General features: G+C 30.2%; 1 protein-coding gene across 1 annotated transcript; it reads right to left on the reverse strand.

Moving 5' to 3' along the window:
• Nucleotides 1-1546: 1546 nt before the first annotated feature.
• LOC142330904 (uncharacterized) lies at nt 1547-2395 on the reverse strand. The gene has a single exon (XM_075376372.1). The coding sequence runs from the start codon at nt 2393-2395 to the stop codon at nt 1547-1549; it is 849 nt and encodes a 282-aa protein (XP_075232487.1).
• Nucleotides 2396-27107: the final 24712 nt, after the last annotated feature.

Raw genomic sequence — 27107 nt, forward strand, 5'->3', positions numbered from 1 at the left:
TTGATGGCGGAAACCGTTTTTCGATAAATTCCTTCGTTTTTTGAGTTATAAGCAATCAAAATTGCAAAAACAGAAAAATCGCGATAGTGATAAAACCTAATAAACCGCTCTGAAGTAACGTTTTTATTTCGGATTGCATTACATCCAATAATAAATTTTATACGGTAATGTTGCAGGTAATGGCCCGTGCAATAATAATAACAATAATAGTCTCAACAATAAAATAGTGATATTTAAAGTAAATTGTATAAGTTGAACTGTAAAGTAAATGTAAAGCTGCTTCCATACTGCAGTATGATTCCGTGTATTTAGACACGCACACACACACACTCTGTACAATAAAATCCCTGTAATATTAATGTAAAACTTTACAAGAACAATGATGGCGGAAACCATTTCTCTACCTTAGTTTTCGAGTTGTAAGTAATCAAATTTACAAAAATAGAAAAAACGCAGTAAACTCAAAAAAATGAGTTTTTACCGCGTAATAACTCATTTTTATTCGTTTCTTGTTTAGTTATATGTATACATATATTTTTTTATAAATAACATAAATGTATAATCGTGGTTTGTACGAGTGTACAACATAATTAAAAAATAATATAGTATATATATATTTATACATTAAGCAAATGCTTATAAGAACCGGAAATATATAGAAACTTAAAGGAACTAAAGAAGTACTCCAGTTGTAAAATACTATGTAAAGGCAAGATCTTATAAAAGTAACAAATTTTTACATAAACTTATCGATTATTCAATTGCCGGTGTACATTTAAAAAAAAAATGTAAAAATAAATAGAATAATAAAAATAATTAAGAATTTATTATTAATTATTTATAATATCAGTACAAAATAAAGAGATAGTTGTGTAATTCAATAAATATTAATTTACATTAGACAAATGGTCATGCAATAAATTTATATTAAACAATGAAATGGATTTCTCATAAGGTTTCAGTTGAATATTTTTTCGATTAACTAGAATGACATCTAAAATATTTATAAATGTTCTCCTTTCTGATAAAGATGTCCTTTCAGTAAAAAAATATTGACCTTTAATTGGTATTGGAACTGGATATGGTTTAACAATTTGGTATGGTTATGGTATATGCAATAGATGTTTTAAATTCTGTTAATTTTAAGGAGTCATTTTGCAAAATATTATTAAGCTATCTTTAAGTGAAGTATAAATCTTATTTATGCAGTTGATGTATGAGTATAAAAAATATTTTTTTTGGCGTGACAACTTAAGTATTTAAACTCGAAAAAATATTGTAATAACAAAACAATTTACCTACTGCAATTAAGTATATCGAAGCACCATCGTAAAAATAGGAAATAATTAATAATTATAAAATGAGATTAAATGTAAATGTAATGAAAGTGATAAATTTAAAAAAAATAAAAACAACAAAGAATTTAAATAAATAATTACATATATTTCAGCATTAAAAACATACACAATGAAAATGATAAATATTATTTTAAAAAATTATGGGTCGAGATGCATTTTGATTGTTGAAGACGAATCGCCCTCACAAACTAGAAATGATGTCCTGTGTGATGACTTTCCTCAAATGAACTGCCATGTTGTAATGAATGATGATCTTTTACTGAATAAGGAACTGGATATGGTTTAGAAATATAAACTGGATACGGTTTTGGTATATGAACCGGTACCGGTCTATCGACTGGAAATTTAACCGGATATGGTACAGGTTTCTCGACTGTATAAGGTACTGGTTTTTCTACCGGTACTTGAACCGGATACGGTCTGTCGACCGGTACTTCAACAGGTACAGGAATTTTCTTTTCGACTGTTACCGGATACGGTTTATCGACATAAACGGTATAGGGTTTGGGGATGTGTACCGGATACGGTTTGTCGACTGGAACTTTAACCGGGTAAGGTACTGGTTTTTCTACCGGATAAGGATGCGGTACCGGTACTTTAACTGGAACCGGTATATGTTTTTCGACAGTTACCGGGTACGGTTTCGGTACGTGTACAGGATACGGTCGGTCGACTGGAACCGGTATTTTCTTCTCGACTGTCACCGGATAAGGTACTGGAACTTCTTTGGTTAACGTCACCGTTTTAGTCACTTCATGATGCGGTACGGATTGTTGGTATGAAATTTGATGTTGATCGGAAATTAGATGTTCTTGGAATCCAATTTTATGCTCGTCTATGCCGGATGACTGGTGGCTGAAACTGTGTCCATAGCTGCCGACATCAAAAAGTCCTCTTTTATCTTGGTTGTGTACTGCTAATTGTTGTCGTGTTGATTGACCGTGACTATTATTTTGCATAACTGAACTCGTACTTTTATCTACGTCTCCTAAGACACCTCCTCCTACCATTAAACATAATACTATTAACTTCAACATAGTTCTGTAGTTGACGGTTGTTTGATGACTTACTAGTTCTGCAAGCGATGTTAAATACTATCAAACGAAAGGAAGTCTATCCCACCACATATATATTATTCTCTATTTCACGATTACTCCTAGGCTGAGTAGGATACATTTGTCCAGTTATATCATACAATCGTAACATGCTATGTAAGTAAATTATAATAATAGTATGTAATATACATTCCACCAGTACTTTCTTTTTGTCATCGTTAATTTGAATTATTTTCTTAGTATACTATAAAATAACATTTCATTCATAAATTATTAATATATCGATCGAAATAACATTTAGAATAAATCAATTTATCTATAACATCCCGATTATACATAATGACCGAATAAATAAAAAATAACTTCTAACCAATCAATTTTAGCACTTAAAATTTATTTAAAAATTGTTTCAAAATTAGTAATAATGACGTTTATTCGCTTAATCCATCTGTGATTATACTCGTATTTAATAACTATATATAAAAAAAATATACTAAATTTTAAAGGCTGATTAAATGAAAAGCTACATTACGCTTTGCAAACAGTTTATAAATAATTTTACACAAAATCTAAATTTTCCTGTCCATTTAGATCGTTGTCATTAGCATCAAACAACAGTGAACAATTTTTAAAACAGTATTTAAAAAGTCTTAAGAATATAAATAAGAAAAACTATAATAATCTAACGGAATTACGTTCTTCGATTACAAGAATTGTTCAATCTCTTCACATTTGACACTACTTAAACTATCCTTTGTGTTTCGGTGTACTAGTGATGTATTCATCAATTTCCCGATTTATCGCTAATTAAAATTCTTCGTGTTTCAATTTTACTAGGGTTAGCAATTTTTATTTTTATAATAAAATAATATTAATAAATAATAATAATAATAATAATAATAATTGAGAAATCTCTGTTTCGGAATGGTAGCGTCTCAGTCGTTCGAATAGCGGCTGGTTTAGCAGTGGAATTTAGCGGTGATCCCGCGTTCGAATCTGGGTCAGTCATGATATATTTCATACGCTAAAAACATCCAGCTTCATATATCCACGTGCAAGTTTCTATGGTAAATTAATTCGTCAAAAAAAAAAAAAAAATAAATAGATAAAAAATAAAGAATTATTTCCATTACTACTAAAAATACAAAAGTACTTTTAGGCGGGAGTTTTTAATAATGTATAAGAAAATAAAAATTATATCTTTTCTCACACTCGGCAGTATAAATAGAAAATAAATTTAATTAAAAATATCATATAAAATCTAAATTTCTAACCCAGATTTCCTTTCGTTCATTGGACAGATAAAAAACTTATCTTATGAAAGATAAGGTTACCATGAAACTTATACCGATCAGGAAGGTATTTCTCCTTATCAACAACCTATTAAGGAAGAAGATAGATAAACATACAACATTCTTGTAACTGAAAGTTTTCACAAAACACTTTTAACTTACAAAATTTCAAAAAGCTATTAAATATCGGTTCCTGGACTTTGTTAAACAATAAAATTTTTACTTCTCTATTGATAAAATAAATTCTCCGAGTAATTCTTGATTTCATACATCTTTTACGATCATTATATAAGCCGCCTTTCGTTATATTTTAATCCTATTTCTATTAAAATTACTAAGTTTTTATATTTTTCCGAGAAAATGAAATTACCTTTCGTAGATCTACAAAAGTCTCCAGAGTCTACAAAAGTCTTCTCCGTTTTCCTTAACCTTCTTATCGTTACTTTGAGTTTCAAAATGGCCTCTCTTAAACCTTTCTGAAAATGAACTGATATTCATCCAGCGTACATTCTATTACATATTCTGATAATTATTTTCAATGAAAATGATTTTAGAGATAGCCTGATAATTCTAAAACTTAGATTACTTTATACAAAAATTCTACGATATTAAAATAGGTTTACCACTTTCCAACCGTCTTATATTTTAATATGCATGTTATAAAGTGACTTATACATGTATGATATGATATGACTTATAGGTGATTGTTCTTGAATCTAAAAATCTTTCAGGACGTGCTCTACTGGTGAAAATAATAAAAGAATGTTCATATAAACACAGATTCCGAAACGCTTCGTTAATGAATGTCGGCTGGCGAAAAATTTTGTCCTGATTTCTGCGCCTTCGGTAAAATTAAGCCAGACTGTAATTTTTGGGATCCGAATTAAGGAATATATTTAGTGTTTTATATGAAATCTTACTTTAAAAGTTTGAAAAAATAGAAGTAATTTTCAAGGAATCTGGGAAAATATACAAAAAATTGGTGTCGAAAAATACACTAGTTTATGTTAAGCGTAAAATAACTTTGTTAAACGGGTAATAAACACAAAGTTTAAAAAAAAAAATGTACGTGTTCTGGGCTAAAATGTTCTGAATTATGGAATTAACGTCTTCGGTAATCTTTGATAATATTCTCGCCGAACAGTTCAAGCGTTTTCTTTTCAGGACCTTTGAACAAACATTATGTCCGCATATTCCTCATTGGAAAATTTTTAAGGGGTTGTTAGATAATGTTATACACGACTATTTCATTCGCTTATTTATATTTTTGTTGTCGTTCAAATGGCAAAGGTTAAATAATGTCTTTGGACTAGGCGCAAATTCACGCTGAACGAAGTAGAGATGTCCGAAAGAACCCTGTAGCGAACGCTGAGAAACAATTCGCTGTTGTAAATGTCTACTGATGGATTTACATAGGTGACATCCCTACCGAGGCCCAGATGATTACTAAAATGTAATCAGTGAAGAGGGTTAATAAGATGACCTCCGGTAAAGCCCATCAGGGTCTTAAACTGAATTTGTGGTGTGGCGACCGGGCGGTGGTGAATTGCCACCACGTGGGGTGTCTTCCTCTACGGAGTTGATGTTCAAATGCAATACAAAAAACTTAATTGTTGTAATTAGGTGTCTGTATTGCCAACTTATGAAATAAATTATCAAAAAGATTTAGATAAAATTAATTTTTAATTAGCTATAAAGATGCCTAATAAATTACTTTATTTAATTTCCCCTGTTTTTTAATTTTTTATTCTTTATTTTACGAAAATATTTAATACTTTTTTGCTGTAACAATTTTTTCGTTTAATACTTAATTAAAAATATGTTTTGTTTTTAGTAAACTTCAAAATTCTTACATGCGTATGAATTTTATTCATACCATTTATTCAGGATCAATTCTGTAAAAGTATTGTTTATAATTTTATGTGTTTATTCCCGTTATAATACTTATTTTACAGCAAATATAAAATAGTATGCCTTTCAACCGCATATTTTGTCTTGTATCCTAGATTTCTCGAAAACTATAAAAGTACAGTTCTGGGGCCTACAATAATATAATTCTATTTTATTATATAATAATATTTTATTATATATAATAATATAATATAATTCTAAATACACAAAGTTTTAATTTTCTAGAAATATTTTTGGCTTACTTTTTTTATTCCAGAAATGCTAAAAATTAAAGGCTCTCAACAAAAACATTTACATTTTAAATGCAATGGTAACTTGCGAGATGGATTTAAATTTAAAATAAATTTTAAAGAAAAGTTTTTGTTACCGCAGTCCATTGGAGTGGTATGGTTAAAAGATTTTATATTGAATGCAAAAATTATAATTAATTACTTTTCTGAAGCTAAAATAGAAAATTCTATAAAGCGATTTTTTTTTTTTTTGGAAACGGAGTTAACATTAAATAAAAATTTTCGTAATTGTGATTTGTACTAGAAGAAGGAAAGAAGCAAGTCTTGAAAATTATTGAATGAGTACCGTTTTCAAGACATTGTGGTTAAAGTCTTGCGAGATAAAGACTGGAGTAATAGGACGCTTAGGATACGAAAAACGCCAGGAATAGCTTAAAAAAATGACCTGGAGTAATTAGAAGCCTTATTAGGATAAACATGACAGGCACTTTAGCCGTCAGGCTTGTGCAAAGCCATCAGATAGGTATTCCTCCGACCATATGAAGAAGGCGTTGAGGGAACAGTCCGGATGGCTTTAGCATAGAACTAGAAGAACCTGTTAACATTCATAGAACCCCCAAAAAGGGGGAATATAGGATCAAAGATATCGTAAAAATGTAGTAGTTGAGAAAGATCAGTTTACCTAGAGATCTAATGATAAAACTCGTCGTCGTAAATCAGGTGATTTTGAAGTCGAGAAATCTCTGGTTCGAATCCTAATAAAGGTAAGTGCTTTTATTCGGATTTGATTACTAAATCGTGGATACTGTTGTTTTTTGGTGGTTAGGTTTCAATTAACCGACGACTCGGTATGGTCGGCTGAGTCTCTTTTTTTTGTTTAGTCTCCGGAACCCCAAACCAACGTAAGGTATTACTTCAGAGGATGATATGTATAAGAATGTAAACGAAGTATAGTCTTAAACAGTCTCAGGTCGATTATTCCTGGGGTGTGTGTAATTATAACCCAACCACCAAAGCGCACCGGTATCCACGATTTAGAATTCAAATCCGAATAAAAGTAATTGCCTTAAAATATTATTAATTGAAGTAGTTTTTCTGCAGAAATTCAGGTATAGGTTTCCGTAAGAAAATTATTATCAGTCCTTGAAATTATGTAACGTGTAGAAGTATTTATCCCGTTCAGGCAGACATCTGCTTGGCTTTTGTAGAGCATCTATTAATACGAACTTTATAAAAGGTTTAACGTACGAAACAAATACTGCTCTTTGTTTTAATGATATATAATGATTAAATAGAATAGAAATAGCAAAAAAGTAGTTTTCTAGTACAATCTACTTAACGACAATTTTCTGCAACTTATCTCTGTAATTTAGGGTTGCGTTGTTTTTCCTTATTATATTTTTTTTTTATTTTTAGAAAAAAAAGTTATTTAAATTTTCTTTGCGTGTTGTAGTAATTTTATAACCTATCATTTCTTTACATTTAATACTTTTTTTTAATAGTAAATGCGGTACTAAAAAGCAATTTTCATCATTTTCTATTTTAACACGCAAAATATCAGCATATTATCTATCGTTCCTTTTAAAGTAATATAATAAAACCTCTCTGACAATTTCAGTCATTTATAGTTAAAATAAAATAAAATTGTATGCAATTTTAACACAGTAACTAAAAAAAAAACCCGCTTAATTTTATGGTTGTCATATTATTAAAGATCGCATCTGATATACAATATTTTTAAATGCAGAAAAAAATTAAAGGAGTAAAACATCAGCAAAAAAACTAAATTTTTTTGCGGTGTATTTTCTTGTATGCTTTTTCTGTTCCACCATTTTCTCAAGTTCTCGGTTCTTCTTTTCCTTCCTTCACCGGTTTTAATCTAATTCATCTTTTGGATTTTCATCAGTCAGGTTATTTTTTACTTCACTTTACGATTTCCTTTTCCGTCTTCAATTTTTTACTTTTCCAATCGAAAATCCAGCTCCATTATTTATCTCTTACTTTCTCTGCTTCTTTCTTTTCCTTCTTCACACCTTCTGTATTACTTCCTTTTCTTATTTATTACGGCAATTTTTTTCACGTTCATTCTCTGATTTATGAGATATTGATTTAAATGTAGTAGAATCAACCTATATTTCTTCTTTTCCACTAATGCTGCATTAATACATAAATTAATTTGACTACCCAGTTTGGATAGCGCTATAGCAGAGCTATAGCTCTACAAGGGATTGTATCCCTTGTATTGTAATCGGTCCACTTTGGGCATATGCGGTTTTCTCCGGATCTTGACGTATTGACACTTAAGGGACCCAAAAATGTTAATGCTTGTATGTATGTATCTATGCATACATGCATGCGCGCGCGTGTGGTGTTTGGTGCTGACCTCTAAATCACCTTATATTTCTAGAACTATAAGACCGATTTTGACCAAATTTGGTTAGATTACTTCTATATAGGGGCATTGATGCCGTTAAATTTTCAACTTAAATGGTCAAGTTCGTGAGGCTGTAGAGCAAGATCACCCTCAGTATCTCGAGATTTCGCCTAATTAATGTCATATTTTTCTCAGGCACATTTGTTAACAATTAAAAAATAACAATATTTGCAAAAAAAGTTTTTGCAAAATCGCATCCCCACCCCAAAAAAATTTGTAGTCGTCTGCTACGTTGTGACGTCGCAGGTGATCGGTAGAATTAAATTAATTAATAATATTTAAAGTGTAATAAAGTAACTCGGTCTAACTGGGTCTCGAACTCTATCGCCTCGGTACCTGGTGCGTTAAATCTGCGGCTTTACCAGTCTCCCAATCGTACAAGCAAACTTTTTTCTATACAATTTGTTAAATTACATTAGTTTAGTTTGTGTCAACCGTCGCCGCTAGTACCGCCACACCCGCGAAAATTAAATAGGGTATGCGCGCTCGCTTTATTTAGTATCATTGAATTAAATAAACGAAAAAATATTATATTTAAGTAAAATAATAAATATTTTAAATCGTGTGTGTAAGCCTTGCATCAGAAACAACCCACAGTCGTAGGACTTTCCGAAACGCGGCTTTAGTCGCATGACGGCTGAGACAAACGTCACCAGATTAGCTGACCTAGTTCGTACAAGTAGATAATTAAGATCCTAGTTCTTGTACAAAATCCTAGATTCATCGGCTCAGGATAAATTTGTAATTAGATCTCAACAACAAGTTTCTTGAAAATGAGATGAAGCGGTAATGTTAAAACTTATACAATTAATTTGCTTAATAGTTAATTTAATAATGTAACTTCCATCAACGGTTTAAAATTTAATAATAATTCTCTTTTATATTTTAAATAATTTTTCCAAAATTTTTTCTCGTTAATTAAAATTTTAATATATAATTAATCTCTTAAAAACAAACTATATATGTAAAATTAGATACACCTTAAAGTAACATCTGAACTAAATTATGTAACTCACATCCATTATGTACATTATTACCCGTAAGAAAAATTGCATTTGCTATTATATTTCATTGTAATTTATAAGCAGCCATTAAAATGACGTTAACAATATAATAATCATCTTTAAGTGAAATGTGAAATGCTATCTTACATAATGTTAATAGAGCGCTCCATCATTCTCAGTAACCAAAAAACCTACGTATAAATGTTTTTTTCATTTTTGAAAGGTCCGTCTTTTTTTGTACTGAATGTTCAACATTTGGTTTTGACAAAACTATATTTTCACAATTTTGTTTTTAAATGTCTATTTTTAATCGAAAATTTTAAAAAAATTTATTTTGTACATTATATCTAATTCTAAATATTCCGAATGTAAAGATTAGTGTAATGAAAAAATAAATAGGCTAGGTTTACGTTTCTTTTTACGTTGATAATTGAAAATTTCGCTTAAAATGAGCTTGAAGATTGTTGTGTGTTAATATTAATAGTTATTAACATTAATAACCGTATTAGTAACTAGCATTCTCCATCGCGGCTTCGCCCGTATTATATGCAATCAGAACTTAAAAAATTGGAAATAGTTTTTTTGTAATTACGTTTGATTAAATACTCTCAAAGTTGTCGCTATTTACAACTTACCGGATTAAATAAAATGTTTAGATAAAATATTTTTTTCCAAAATTAAACTTTTAATGAGTTCAGGAGGTTATTGAAGTTATTCAAAAACTAATCGAACTACTTTGAACCCGGCACAGTAAAGTTCAGGAGTTTCATCATTCCATTCTGTCATCGTAATGGTTATGTATTTTAATCGTGTTACCTATCTGAATATATTCAAATTCACGTAGTCAATTTCAGAGAAGCTAATTTGAAAACTAACATATTTATCGTAGGCTGAACTTAATTTTGAGCCGAGCGTATACGTTGCTCTCTTTAAGTCAAGAACGTTCTAGCGTAGATTCCCGTTGTCTAATTGTAAATTGTAGGAGCTCTGGAAGTCCTTCGTATGTAACCTCGCCGACCTAGTCGTTAAGAAAATATTTTTATCATATTAAAAGTCTAATATATTCCAATTATGTGTATGACTTACTTTCTTAGTTCAGATAACAAAATATACAGAGTGCTACTTACTTAATATACTCGCTGATCGTCGCCAGATTAGACAATGTCATTAAATTGAATGAAACACATACATAATAACTTTCTGAAAAAGTTGATATTAATATAGACAGCGATCGATTAATTCAATATCTATCGATATAGACAATGATATTGAACTTAATTGAAAGAAGTTGTAGATTATTTATCTATTTTTTTTTTTTATTTATGATTTTATTTAAGATTGGCGATGTTTGTACTGTGGTTAGCATTCCGTAGGTCATAAGAAAGAAGCTACAGTTAATGTTTCGTAACGATTAATTCAGTAGTTTTCGCGGTTTCGGAAACAATGAAATAGACATTATATCTTTATATAATAGTGATATGATGGTTACTATGTACCATCATATTCTTACACTTAAATTTTGAGAAGTGTCTGTGTGTGTGTGTGTGGACGCGTGCGCGTGCGCGTGTTATTTCTTTTGTAATTGGATTATTGATGTTATAATTTAGTGACCTATTTATAAAATGACTTACTATCAATATAAGTTCTGTCAACTTATATTTGTAATATGAAATACCCTCCACTGATATGTGAAGTGTATTCAAATGAAAAAAAAAATTATCATAATTTTTTTTTTTAAATCAATCTTTTTACTCGTAGATTTAAAAACCTAGCAGAACTTTTATGTTCTACACGTAATATTTCATAAGACTGTGTGAACATATATATCTAGGAAAATCCTGTGCGCCGGTATGAGCCATTACATTTTGAGCAGAAATGAAATTACAGTTATTTAAAAAACGTTATAACATATTTCATATAAACCGTAGAAAGTAGTATTAAAAATAACCTTATAGCCAACAAACTGCAGCATTACTTTTAACAATATAAACAAAATTATAATTTTAGCATGTAAGATAAATACTGACATATATCATATATATAATTACAGAGAACGTAACTGATAACTAGTGGTGAGATTTCCTTATATAAAATGATATGGAACGTAGTGGTTAATTTTTCCAAGATACACATGAATCGTGTTCTACATACATTTATGTATGTAGATCAATGTCAATGCTAATATTTACAGAAGTAAAAGATAACGGTCGTAGACTGAATGTGGATCGCGATAGATAAATGAACATTTATATTTATTTATATATAACAGCAGATTCTTAACGCGAGGATATAGTTGCCCGATTGTTAGAACACGGTATTCTTGAAATAGTTGCTTTAATGGGATAAAGTCTGGGTTTCCCAAGGCAGCTTTTAATATACGTTTTTGTATTTTAATACTTTATTGAAATGTACATTTACAGCGCCACCCCGTTCCGTTATACCATATTGTAATGCTGACTTTGCATATAAAAAGTAAATTAACCTGTATATTCTGAAATTTTTTAATTTGTTCATTTTATCGAATTTAAATATTAAAGTTTAGAACAAAGATTATTTTGTATGATGATCCTATCTTAAGTGCGAGTCAGTTTATAACACCTAGGTATTTTACACGTGGGACTTTCTCTAATTTCGGGCACTAACAGTACACACAGTTGAATTATGGTTGGTTGGGGAAAAGGTCGTAAATATACTTTTTATTGGTATTAAGTTTCAGCATACGCTCTTGAACCAAAATTTAACGGTGCTAAGACCCGGTTCAGTTAATTCTTTAACTTCATCCGGTAAAGATGAACCGGTAAAAATTAATGCTGTATCATCAGCGAAGGAAATAATCTCACAACCGTTCACGTTTAATTTCAATAAATCATTAATATATATATATATATATATATATATATATATATATATTAATAATAGTATAGGAGACAGAACTGTGCCTGAAGCAGACCATATTCAGAAATGTTTTCCATATTAGTTTTGCTATTCAGGATAAAAAATTGTGATCTATTTTTTAAGTAGCTAATAAATATTATAAGGGGAATGCCGCGAATACCCGGCGAATCTATATTTCTCAGAAGTTTATAATTTGGGATAGTATCAAAGGACTTGGTCAAATCCAGGAAAACTCTCAGAGTCTTTATTTTATAATTGAAAACTTTTACGATGGTATCTGTTAAACGAGTAATAACATGTCAGTTGCTTTTGTTTCCCGAAAGCCATATTGGTTTGTGCGCATTACATTGTTTTTATTTAAATACTTAGTTAATCTGGATTTAATTACATTTTCTATGATTTTAGAAAAACTGTTTAATTAGCTTAGAGGGTGATAGTTTGCGGGAATTTTCGGATCACCAGATTTAACTAAGGGCACAATTTTACATTCTCTTGGATTAACCTTTTAAAAAACATCTATTAATTATTATTGAAATAGGTTTTCCTATGTAGGGTGAAATGTTTTTTTAATACAGGTGTTACTTATGCTGTCAGTAACTAGTACTGAGTTATTTTTGAGAGATCTGATTATAGCTATAATTTAATTTTCATCGGTCGGAATTTGGAACGACGAGTAAGAGGATGATCATGCCGAAACCAAATATTTATCATCTAAGATATTAGTATTTTCGTTTGTTAACGAATTCCGCATATATTTTACCTGCTTCACCAAAACGTGTATTTAAGGTATCTGGATATATATCAGCTGATTCATCCTTCCGTTTAATATTCAAAAGTTTATTTATGCATTACATTCCCGTGTGTTTTTACTATTACCTTCAGATTGCGAAATTTTTTTATTATAGTATTCATATTTACATTGTTGTAAACGTTTATTTAGAAGGTTTTTATATTTTTTTATATCAAGTTTTGATAATTGTGAGCCTAAACGTCCTCAACCGTAATCTTTTTCAAATTGAAATATGTTGAAAATATGTTATATAATTAATAAAAATACAAGTTTCAAAAGTCGGAAGAGTGAAATTACTTCATTATTCTTCCTCAGAATCTGTAATGGTAGCTGTCTACTATCATATATATATATATATATATATATATATATATATATATATAACTTGTATAATTAACGTTAATTAGACGAAGTTAGCGAGCGTGGGTTATGTTTGGTTAGGTTTCATTGATATAGTGCGCGATACGTCATTACACGGAATCAACATAATCTAATCAAACATATCCTACGCTCGCTTCACTCTCTAACCTCGTTTGATTAACGTTAAAATAAAAATTATATACAATAAGTTATAGGTATATATAATTTAATATTTATATATGCAAACAATTGGATTTCAGTAAGGGTCCCGTATAATCGATATTCTTTTTTTGTTCACCTGTAAATCCAAATTACTGTTTCTGATCTTTTTTCCCCAAATCAATTTTACCGATTTTTACTTTTAACAAATGAATACCTTATAGAGTCAGCTACACCAGCTATCACACACGCCACCTTATTGCCTATCACACAAAAGTATATTCTTCCCGGTACAATAATTGTTAGCGATTGTTGGAAGACCGTATAATTGAGGACTACCGACGTTTAGCGATGAACCACAAATATAATTTCATATATCCGGACACGGGAGCTCATACACAGACGATCGAGCGTGCGTGGCGAGAAGTGCGTCCAAACGTTCCTCGGTAGAAAATCGTAAGCACCACTTGCACGGGCATCTCGCAGAGTTCTTTTTCAAAAGAAAATACAGGGGCTGCAAGACACGAGTATATCATTTATGATCCAGTCTTAGTTCACTGTATCCTGACTATCCGATGGAGTTGTCCAAAACAGCTGATAACAACGCTGCTTCCATTGTAGATTCTGAGGAAGAATAATGAGGTAATTTCATTCTTTCGACTTTTGAAACTTGTACTTTTATTAATTATACAACATATTTTTAAACATACTTCAATTTGAAAAAGATTACGGTTGAGGCTCACAGTTACCCAAATGTTTGAAACAGTGTTAAAAGATTGTTTAGGAAGTTTCTTGTACAATGCATCACTTTTTCATATATAGATTTAATTAACTCAATTGTTATCCAATTTTTTGAATTCTTAGATTCATGAGGTGTTATATTTTTAACAATTACATTTTTTATTCGGTACAATAGTTGATTTAAAAAAGAATCCACTAAATGTGATAAAATTAGACATTTCATTCCGACTTTCGTTTTTAAAATTTCCTATTAGATCGGTAATTTTTTCAGTAAGCTATGTATGAATTAATCTGTATTTTATCTCGTTGAAACCCAGGTGGAGACGTACGAAATAATTATCTGTAACACTGGTCTTGATTACTGAACCTAACATTCTATCCGGTTCATTATTTGTATTTTTAAAAAAGATGTGATAGATCTTACTCTAAGAATAATTTCGAATTCGATAGGCTTATTAATATATGATTTGATGCGGTGTGAGAACATTATACTGAAATAATCATTCATGTTATTGGTATTTCTATACAAATGAATGTTTAAATCGCCAATCAGAACAGTATTATTTTGTAAATACTTGTTTAGGGAATTTAGTATGTTTCGAGTGTCGCTTTGTATGGAAGTGAAACTTAGACAATCGGAGTATCTGAGAAGAAAAGATAAGAAGCTTTTGAAATGCGGTGCTATAGGAGAATGTTAAAAATCAGACGGGTGGATGAAGTGACAAATGAAGAGGTATTGCGGCAAATAGATGAAGAAAAAAGCATTTGGAAAAATATAGTTAAAAGAAGAGACAGACTTATAGGCCACATACTAAGGCATCCTGGAATAGTCGCTTTAATATCGGAAGGACAGGTAGAAGGGAAAAATTGTGTAGGCAGGCCACGTTTGGAATATGTAAAACAAATTGTTAGGGATGTAGGATGTAGAGGGTATACTGAAATGAAACGACTAGCACTAGATAGGGAATCTTGGAGAGCTGCATCAAACCAGTCAAATGACTGAAGACAAAAAAAAAGGGAATTTAGGAAAATATGAATAGAACCCGAAGGAGAACAGTAATGTGCGATACAAGCATTCTCAACATTTTCCTGTACCGCTACGTCTACGATTACCGATTATTTGAAATCATCAATTAAATTATATTCATATTTTTTTTTAAGTACGTAAGACGTTTTTAAGAAATTTTACAAGAGATATAGTAGCCCTCTTTGTCGTGAAAAATGAATTTGACTTTTAATTGTATTGCCTGTTGAATGAGATTCCAGAATATGCTGTTATTTTTTTTAAATTTACTCGTATACGCTACTTTATACCCCTGATTTCAAATTGTAACTCCTTTATTACAAAAACTGTTAAAATATTTTAACTGCTCTCATTTGAATAAATATTGGGAAGACTCCTCCCTCCTTATATCCGTTAAGGGAACACATCAAAGGAATATAGAATAAATAACGTTGTTTTTTTATAGAAGCGAACTGTATTTATTACTTCCATAGTTTTTTGTTTTTTTTTAATTCTCCACTATATATTAATTAATTTTCAATTATTACATATTACATTGTGTGCTTAGGAGTGTAGGTGCGGAGAGACGGGTGCGAGTGTAAGTTTGTTCGTTTGCTTTTATATTAGATTATTCGGGTTAATCATATATATGGCTTTGTTGTGTATAAAATAGGAATTGAATGGTGTGGGGTACTAGTTTTATTATAATGGAAAGCGGTGGTAAAAACAGACGTTGGCATTTCGTATAAAACCCCCGTATCACTATGTCATCACTCAGCTGTTTTTATGAGTGTTGCACCGGTTGCTCCAGTTATTTCATCTAGACTAATGCTATATTGACTAAAAAAAAGGCTTACATATCATACAGAAACATACATGCAGGAATATACTTATATTTGAAAAACTGCGAAACGTGAAGGCTTACGTGAAATATATTAATTTATTTTTTTAATTCGTATACATATATCGCATTGTTTTTCTGTATTTGAAGTTTTTAGTTTTTCTTAATTATGCGCCGTAAACAAAGCGCGAGTTAAAAAGATTATTTTACATATAGATTTTTAAATTTTTTTTTAATTTTCGAGAAATAATTTTCTTTTTGCGTGGGACGCGTACACTCTCACACACATTTCAATAAAATTAAAATTATATTTTATTTATATAAAAAATTTTAAAGTACGGTAATTCATCTTGTTAGGTGCTCTGATACACTAAGGAGAGTGTATCAATACTTCCACGTCCTGTGTACACATTCTTAACATATATTACGTATCCTTTTGTTTTGGAGATTCGTTCGTCTACTTCCTCTCTCAGTAACTGTAATACTCGTATTAGTTTGTGCCGAGTTCCAAGCCGCGTAAAAATTCCAGGTAATGAACACTGTATAAAGAATAAAACATTTTTTTAATATTTCAAAAATTAGTCTTCTTTTTCCCTAAATCTACGGTGGGGGTTCTGGTCCCTTCTATTTGAAAATCATTTTATGCGTTTTTACTAACATAATAAAAGAAATTTGTAGAGCAGAGGTGGGTTTGATGGGTTTGAAATGTAGAAACCAACAACTCAGTTCGCATTTAATACATATACCAAAAATAAGATCAATTTATATGTTTTTGAATTTTCCTTTTTTTTGGAAACCCCTGGCACGTTTTCGAAATTTTTAAAGGCCTTAAACCCAGAGTGGAGATAAATCTTGATATGTTGCGAGTTTTATTAAATTCAGTCGGGTGATTCAGATGTAATGATCTCACAGACTTTTTCATACTTAAAATTACAAATTTTAAAAAAAGGAGTTGCATCAGAAGCAAGCCGTAGTCGAAGGATTTTCCCAGAACGCGGCTTTAACTGCGTGACGGGAAAGTCCTACAACTGTTTTTAATGTGAACTTTCAATCTAAACTTGAACATTAGAAAACATTCATGCCTTAGAAAATTATTTAATTAAAAAAAAAAAAGTTTTTCGTTAATTATATCATACCTATTATTATTAGTAGAAATAATCTTATTAAAAATATTACATTTTTCCTAATTGATTATGCCAAAAACATTTCTCATCTTTAATCCATTTTAAAAGCATTTGTTTTTGTGTTTTATCCATCTAATTTTTCTGTAACAGAAAAGTGTTCACTTTTTCCTTTCTGATTTTTCTATTTTCCTTGTTTTCCTGTCAGATTACAAATTTATTCTAAAATTGATTTCAAATTCATGAATTTTTTATAATAGGAAACATATTTTCTGCATGAAAGCTCTCCTAGCTTAATTTGATTAATTTTTTTATTACTTCCACACTTCATTTTTTATTTGTTTTACTATTTCCAAAATCTCTTCAATTTTTTTTTTCATCCTCCTACCTTAATATTTAATATCCAGTTATTCTCTTTTAATTGCGCATTTTATTAAATCTTTTTCATTATTTCTTTACTTACTTTCAGAATTATTGTTATTATTATTGAAACATGGATTTTGGAATTAACTTTTGACAAGTAGAAGATCGTCTACAACTACTACGTTTTTACATGTATACATATGTATATCTTTTTTAGATTCATATTACTAAAAATAATATGATTTTTATTAATTACGTTTATTTTAAAAAAAAAGTTTTCTTCCAATTCTATTTAATTAAATAAAATTAATGAGATATATTGCGGATTATTCCCTTGTGGAGTTAAAGTTGTATTTATGTATAGCTCTGGTTTACTACAGAAAGGAGACTTTTTTTGCTTCACACAATTTATCAGTAATAATTTCTTATGGCTGTAATTTTTGTAAAATACCTAATAATGCAAAATAGGCTAATCAGTATTTCTTTTTGTGAATTTAATTTATTTAAAAATATAGCTAACCCTATATACTGAATCCTAATAAAGATTTTATTTGCTATTTTTAAATATTCCATGAATTTTTCGAGGGCTTGATATGCTGTTAAAGTCTATTTTTGGCTCACTAAATTAGGCAAAGGAAAACCACTTCACTCTCCAATTTTTATAGAATTTCTGGTTTTATATTCTTAATAATCAGTTTACGGTTTGTGAAATCAGTTGCAAAATCGTTATGTTCATCTAAATTACTATGAATCCTTTCATACTGAAGGGAATTTGTATGTGTGTGCGTCCCCCTTAGCTGAGAACATGCATACATGATCAGATATACTGCCGGTCAAAAAATCATAAGATTTTTTTTCTTAATGTTTATTAACGATAAATAACAACAGTAATAATAATTATAAAACAAATTTTTCCACCGTAATTCATTTATTTAATATCATAGCAAATTTTAAAACGCAACTATTTTCGATACAAATAAATCGATACTGAAAGTATTATCGTCGATTAAACTTTTAGGTTAACATTAATATAGTGTTTAGATTAACACAGCATTCCGAGACGCCCCCCGCCAGGGCAACCCGCCCGCAGGGCCTAGCTGCGGAGGCGTTCCGTATGCACGCTCTGCAGCTAGTATATGCGTAAAATATATTTCCGAATCGTTTTTACTAATAAGTATACTAATCAAAGAAAAGAAATGATTGTTTAATATCGTTGATTCGCAGAAAAACCTATAGTAAAAGCAATCAACTTTTCTTTGGTGGCAGTATTAATAAATTAAAATATAAAAATTGGAACAAATATTAAAGTAAATCGCCTGGGTTTCGCAGACGATCTAGCCCTCCTCTCGAACAACGTAAAAGAAGCTAGTACCCAAATAGAAACGCTAGAACAACTTGCTGAAAAAATAGACTTGAAAATATCATACGAAAAAACTAAAATTACGGTCAGGGATCCAGTATGCGTTAATCATGTAAACGTAAACGGAAGCAAAGTGGAACCGGTGGGAAAATTTAAATACCTGGGAGATACCGTAACGCATAACATCGATGAGAAAATAAACTACCCAAAACTTACATAATAAAAAATGCCTATCGACAAAAACTAAAATCAGACAAACAATAATTCTTCCAGAAATACAATACGCCAGCGAGACAGACTCTCTTCGGACCGTGCAAAATTGGAGAAGTAGAAAGGATCGAAAAGATAGATAGAAAGACGGGCAGAAAACGCATAAACAAGAAAAACATAGTAGAAGGACAGCGGAGGTAATCCCAAACGAAGAAATATATAAAATAATAACCCCGCTAACAAATTTCTTCAGGAAAAAAGAATTTCATTCCTGGAGCGCCTACTTAAGAGCAGAAAACACCAGATTTCCAAACCAAATAATTAACTTATACCGTGAAAGAACAACAAAACCTAAATGGATAAAGGAAGTCCGAAAAGATACGGAAGAGTTGAGAATCTCCAAAGAAGATCTAATCTCAAAATCTGAAAAATACGATAAACTAATTAAAACTAATAAGATAACATTCGAACCTAAAATCAAAAAGAAATCCAACAGGGTGTATTCAGACGAGGACAGGCGCCAAAGTTCAGAACGCCTCAAAAGGATGTGGATAATAAGAAAAGAAGTAAGAATAAAACAACTCACACGATTCGGAAATAAGAAGAACCGATTACAAAATGGACTGGCCCAGAAATTAAACTGAAGTTTCCTATGGGGTCGTAAAAGCAAAAAAAAAAAAAATATGTTACAAATTAACCGTTTTTACAATTATATAGTAAACGATTTCAATCTTTTGTAGTAAAAATATAAATCCTCGTAAAGAAAATATCGTTATAAGTATCAATTATAATGTAATTTAATTAGATTGTGATGTGGTACAGCGGTTTTTACGTTACATATTTTTAAGTTAAATGATATATAATTGCACCTGCTTTTTCATTTTTTCCTTTATTCTTTAAAGACAAGTAACATTTTTTTACATCTTGAAAAAGAAAACATTAAGAAAGATAAATGATTCTTTTACACTACAACGATGTAACATTTTTTTAAGGGAACGAAAACTAACTACCTGTGTATAAAGTGCTTCGTGAGAAAACGGTAACGAGACGCACCTGATATAGTTGAACAAACGGATGGGAAACAAAAACAAAAAATTCCAGGAAATTAAATATAATAATTTTCAGTAAACAAACCACTTTTAATTCATTTATATCACGATAGAGTTTTATTAATTAATTATTTTTTTGTTTTAATTTTAATCTACAGGAAACAGTTTGTTGCATTGTTAAACTTTTAATGCGGTTTTTCTATTTCACATGCGAAAGAAAGAGAGAGACGACATACGAGTGTGTCAATATGTCTGGATTAAAAGTTTAAACTAATGTTTTGTACGATGAAATAAATTTTCTCATTTTAAATAATACAATTAGCATTTTTATAATTTTTAAATAAAAATGTTATTTTTAAAGTTTTTTAACAAATTATTATAATTTTGCAATTAAAATAAAAAAAAAGAAGTTCTATTGTAAGTGAAAAAGCAAACCTTTATTATATGCTATTTCAAAAATATTTAGTCTTCATTTCAGTTTTATCCTGACATTTGGGGGGATGATATTCGTTAATACTTTAAAATTAGCTCTAAAATACATAAATATTTGTCATAGAAAAAGGAGAAATAAGTGTATGTGTAATTTGTAAGAATTCTTAATAAAATTTCTATTATTTACTTGGCAAAAAAAAAAAAAAAAAAAAAGTTTATAACCAAAAAAATTCGACTGTATTCATTTCCGGTTTATGTCAGGGTGTGTGTGTTTATATTAGGGTTACAAACAAAAATATCAGTTTTCTGTTTTTTCTTTGTTTTTATTCATTATTACCGTGACATTTTACAAGAAAATCTGCTTATTACGTGAACGTAGTTAACTGTTAACTGCGATTAACTCATTAAAATATCTTAGGCTGTTTTTAGTCACTGATGTTAGTACTGCTTAAGTCGTACGAGCGTACAAGTGAAAATGAACTGACTACATCAGTTACGAAGGTTTTAGTTCAGGGTCATTATTAATGATAGAAGTTTAGATATTATATATCTACACACGGGAACTTATAACTTTCTTTCTTTTTCCTGTTTAGCCTCCGGTAACTACCGTTTAGATAATACTTCAGAGGATGAATGAGGATGATATGTATGAGTGTGAATTAAGTGTAGTCTTGTACATTCTCAGTTCGACCGTACCTGAGATGTGTGGTTAATTGAAACCCAACCGCCAAAGAACACCGTTATCCACGTGGATAACGGTGTTCTATCTTTCTCTATCTTAGAGAAAGATAGAGATATCTTTCTCTAAAAATAGCTGGCTTTACTAGGACTTGAACGCTGGAACTCTCGACTTCCAAATCAGCTGATTTGGGAAGACGCGTTCACCACTAGACCAACCCGGTGGGTTAGGGAACTTATAACTGTTTTTAATTAAATCACGGTATTCTGTAATAATGAAATAAACAAATTATTATATTAAACTGTTGTTTTCAAGATACATTAAAGCTCTTGCGTTAGATACATTAATACTTGATCCCGGACAAATCTGTTTATTATTTATATACTGTTACAAATAGGTATCGACTACTTTGATTCTTACATAAATCTTTTTCAGTTCTAACCTTTCCTTGAGTTTTTACAAGATCGGTCTTGACAATTTTTACAAAATTAATTTTGAAAAAAGTATAATAAAATTGGAATTTAAGTAAAAAGTTAATTTTATAAATTGTTTTACTTTAGCTTTTGATTTCAACAAAGAAAAAAAGTCGATTTAAAACTAAGAAGTTTGAAATTAATGTTTAACCTTTATTGGTTTCTTAAGTCTTTAGTTGCAAGTGTAGGTCTGGGAATACAACTCACTTTAGTTACCATTAGAGTTTTAATCGGTTTAAAGGTCTACAGAGGACGTTTTGTGTGTGTGCGCGTGACAGAGGGAAAGAGAGAGAATGTACGGTACTGTAGGGTGAGTAGATGATAGTGTTCGTTAAATATTGATGCAACGAAACGTGTATTGGTCTCTCCATTCAATGCATTTCGCTCACTCTCTCTCTCACTCTATACATATATATATGTATATATATATATATATATATATATATATATATATATATATATATATATATATTGTGTGTTTTAGTGTGTTTGTACTGAGGAGAGAGTTAAGTGCTTTTAACCTTACGCTTGCACGTTTCACACAGATCTGCGAACGTGTTTCAACCCTTCACATACCAGCATTGAATCATTTGGTTTTACCAATGCAAAATGAGCTCAGGGTTTTTTTGTGAAAAAACAACGAAAATAACAGGGAGCAAAGCTTTCAAATGTGTTTAGATTACTTGTTTTCTTTATTTTATCTGGATTTATTTAGATTTTATACTCGTGATTTATAGATTTAAATTTTTTTAAATACAATTATTGTTCGAATATTTCCCATGTTTTATTGTTCTATTTTAGGTTTGCCCGATATTTGCTTTTTCTTTCTTTTCAATTAAAAGATTATTCGGTATTTATTTGCAGGATTTCAGAAATCTTATTAATAAAACCAACATTTTAAATTTTGCCCCATAATTAAAGCTAGATAAAATTTTCTATACAATAACGAAAGTCCGCTAATCAATCTAACGGATTCATAAATCTCACGTAGACAATATGTTATATATTTCTTCATTATCTTCATTACCTCTAGTTTCATTTTATTATTTTTCACACGGTAGGAACTCCCATAATAAGTTAATTTATAACGAAACTTATCAGCAAGCAATGTTCTTAAAGTTCATTAGAAAAGGATACCTTCACTTCATAGTACGTAAAAACAAATGCCAACCGATAAACAAATAAATAATCAACCGATAGCGAGTAGACAGATATGGCTAATACTATAATTATAAATATATTATTAATTAGAAATGGAGTGATTAAAGTCCATTTTAATTGTTTAAATTATAAATGCAAAAAAAAATATATATTTAAAAACAAATACGTAAAAATACTAAATGTAGAAAATAACTACAAAAAAAATTACAATTCAAAAGACGTTAATAAAAGCACATTTATATTATGAACTAGCGTACCTCGTCGCGCTTCGCTCATAATATAGATGTAGCTTCACTCGCAATGCTTTTTTAATATAAACAATTTAAGATAATTAAAAAATTTATTACAATCCCAAATATAGCATCCTCATCGCGGCTTCGCCCGTGCTCTATGGTTACTTGCGCTTCCCGACACGATCAGAGGGTCATGGTTCGCTTCGCTCCCCTTCACGTTTTCTCCCGTTTCCCTTTTCTTCTCCCGTTTATCTTTTCCTTCCACTTTTCTTTTTTCTCTTTTCTCTTTCCATTTTCCCCTTCTTCTCTTTTACCTATTTCGATTTTTCCCTATTTCCCTTTTCCGATTTTTCCCTTTCTCCCTTCTTCCCCGGTTTTCGATACCAGTTGGTCGGTTTTCGATGAATTTCGGTATAGGTTAGTTTTGCCGCTAAGCAAAAATCACGGTAAAATTCTTTGTTATTCCTAATTTAAAAACAAAGCCTTTTCCGGTCGCATGTTTATTATGAACTTTTTTTCATTATTTTAAACAGAGAAATACAGGTGTAAATTTAACGGTATTCTTTTGGAGCACTCACACATTCATTCTGTCGTTCTGCGCGCGCACACGATGTATTAATATTATTTATTTGACAGATGTAATGAATTACTTCATTTCCACGCTTTACGTACGCTTTTAATCTCAACCGATTTTTTTGTATCAATTTTTCTGACATCTTCAGTTATTTGCTTTACATATTCTAATTTTTTAATTCCATTTTAATTTATTTATTTTAAATTTAATTTAATAATATTTTATTTAATTTTAATTAAATTTATTTAATCCCCTTCCTCTTCCCCCAGTTTCCTTTTCCCCTTCCTCTTTCCTCTTTTCTTTTTTATCTTTTCCCTTTCCATTTTATTTTGCCGTTTTTACTTTTCCCCTTTTTTCTATTTTCCCCTTCTTCCCTTTACCCTGTTTCAATTTTTCCCTATTTCCTTTTCCAATTTTTCCCTTTCTTCCTTTTTCGCGTAAATCTGTCGAGTAGTTTTTTAGTCTATTGCAGACATACATATCGGAAACATTGCAATGGAATCGTAAAATATTTAGTTTAGTGTATGTTGCTTTTACGTCCAACAGATAGCGATGTTAACAAGATATGTACACGTGGATTGGTGATGCAAAAATTCAGGTTTTTCTTTTTTTAATATTTAAGAATTATTAAAAATCATCTTTTTTTTCAGAAAAATTGAACGTTTTATAAATATACACAAATTTATACGTTAATATTTTTAACTTACTGAATACTGGTTTGCTTATTTAGATATATGTGGAGCCCTCTGGGTTGATGGGAACGGCGACCGAAGAACCTCTGCGGATGTCCAGGGTGCCGGTCTCCCTGGCAAATTGCCAATGACCAGCGAAGCTAGCTGCTACTGATAATAGATAACTTCCAGATTTGGTAAATATTGTTCTGATGAAAATATGTATAAGTATAATGTTTTATTTAACTTTCTAATATATCGTTTATGCTTATCGAATTATGACGTTTAATTTATTAGTAAACATTGCTATTTAGAACAATAAATCACAAAGAAAAATTTTTTATAATAAAGACATAACAATATTAAATTTGATGTATTTTGATAGCCATAAACAGAATTGTGTTAATGGAAATGAAAAACTACCGTCAATTAGTTCTGAGCATTCTAACCCACCAGGTTGATCTAGTGGTTACACTCGTCATCGCAAATCAGCTGATTTCGAAGTCGAGAGTGTTAAGATTCAAATCCTAGTAAAGGAGGTTACTTTTATACGGATTTGAAAACTAGATTGTGGATACCGGTGTTCTTTGGTGGTTGAGTTTCAGTTAATGACACCTCTCAAGAATGGTGGACCTGAGACTGCACAAGACTACATTTCATTTACGTTCGTACATATCATCCTTATTCATCCTCATTAATACCTTACTGTTGTTCCGAAGGTTAAATATAAAAAAGAAAAAGTTCTGAGTATAGATGAACTTTTTTAACTTTAATCCTAATTTATCTTTTTTTTTCAAATTTCTTTTTATACAGTGAAGTTGTATTTTCATAAAGTAATCGTTTTTTGAAATAAAATTGCGTAAAATAGTTTTTAAAATTTTAGAATTTTCCGTTTCGTAATATTTTCTGTTATCAGGGCGTATTTGTATTTACGGAAGAAAAAAATCAGAGAGAAAAGTGTGTGTGTGTGTGTGTGTGTGTGTGTGTGCGTGCACTTTAATAAATTATGAAACATTATAGTACAACAGTTTCTTTTTTTCTTTTAAATCAGCCATGGTTTGTGAACAGAAATAGTAATTTTATTTTTATATATATATATCTATATATTTTTTTTGTTTTTCTTTTTTCTTAATCTCCTAAGGATAAGCACCCATAGCCCCTGGACTTCATTATTTAAAAAAAATTATTAATCGTTTCTTTTGACTTACCTCTCCATTCTTCGCTCCATCTACTCTGTATTTCCTTTTCTGTTTCTCTGGAAATTTAGATTCATCCACTAATTTTCTGAAAGATTGGCTGTCAAAAATTTTTTGTTTCCAAATTCATCTTCCTAGGGTAACGTTAGACGAAGTTATTTCTTTGTATGTTGTTCTTTTCTTTTCTTCCAGTATTATTTCTTCTGAAGTGGCTTTCTATCTTTCTTCTGACATTTAGTACCGTCTGTTGGATGAACATTTTTCTTGAAAACTTAGATCCTCATTTTTCAATGACGCGCTGATTTTTTTGTCTGCCTGTATGTTTTCGTGGATCATTAGTTATTTCATGTCTTTTTCAGAGTGTTTTTTTTCGTGGTTTTTCTATTCACAAAGAAGTCGAAAATCAATTTCGATTCGTTTTTTTGATATGGCAGTAGAAGCCAATCTTTTCCTCATCGTGTCGGAGAATTTTTTGAATTTTCTTTATAAATCTTTGTTTGGTATTTGTTTTGTTTCGTCATTTTGGAATTTCGACCCGAGATGTTTTCTGATTATAATAATAATAATATTGTATATTATTATTAAAATTTTATGTAACGTATAACTTTATTGCAGATATATAATTTCATTTCAGTTTTGAAAAGTTTTATATGTGTACCGTTGCACGAGACACATTACAGTAGTTTATTTATATTCATAAACCCATTCTTTTGATTTGTGTGTGTGCAATTGTAGTGTAGATATGTTTAGAATATTACTGTAATAAAACTTATAACACTGTTTTCTGTATTTTATAATAGAATTTATATTAAAAACGTAAGGTTCCGATAATTAAACGTACTGTTTATTTTGTAACATTTAAGTCGTGCATTAATTTGTATTTACTGAAGTCATAACATTATTATAACAGTACCCTGTTTTTGCAAAGTATTACCAAGATTTTAGTAACGTAGATTATCTTTAATTAAATCTAAATTCAAAGCCATATTAAATAGAGATACCTCGCGTGAGCGAAATTAGGTTAGTGCTCTCTAATTTCTGTTCTTGGTGTATTATCTATAATTTTATATTTTCATTATAGAATGTTTTTTCTTTTAGCTGTGTCCTCGTTACAATAAGAGTATCTAATCGTAATATTTTCTGGTCGCTGGTGAAAATTATTTATTTATCGCTAGAAGACCCGGCAATGCTTCGCTATTGCTAGATTTGAATGTATGAGAGTATATATACATTTAAATTTACTGATTACTAATGATTAATTGAACACGATTGAAAGTTTGATAAAACATTAAAAAACTGAATATTGCGGAACTTCACAAAATTTAACCTTTCGCTTTATTAAAGACAGAGTGAATAAATCCAATTGTCAAAACAGCACTACCTATCGGATTTAATTCAAACTACTCTCTAAACACAGTAGCCGGTTCAAAATACACCTAAATTACTTTCTACTAGTCAGATCGAGGATTTGAATAGCTTTAATTAAACCTTCTCCGAATAACCCGCACCATT

This window comes from Lycorma delicatula, chromosome 10 (genome assembly GCF_047948215.1).
Source record: "Lycorma delicatula isolate Av1 chromosome 10, ASM4794821v1, whole genome shotgun sequence".
NCBI classification, from domain to species: Eukaryota; Metazoa; Arthropoda; class Insecta; order Hemiptera; family Fulgoridae; genus Lycorma; species Lycorma delicatula.

Excerpts from the sequence above, each read along its gene's own strand:
- LOC142330904 (XM_075376372.1), bottom strand. The coding sequence starts at position 2,395 with ATGTTGAAGTTAATAGTATTATGTTTAATGGTAGGAGGAGGTGTCTTA.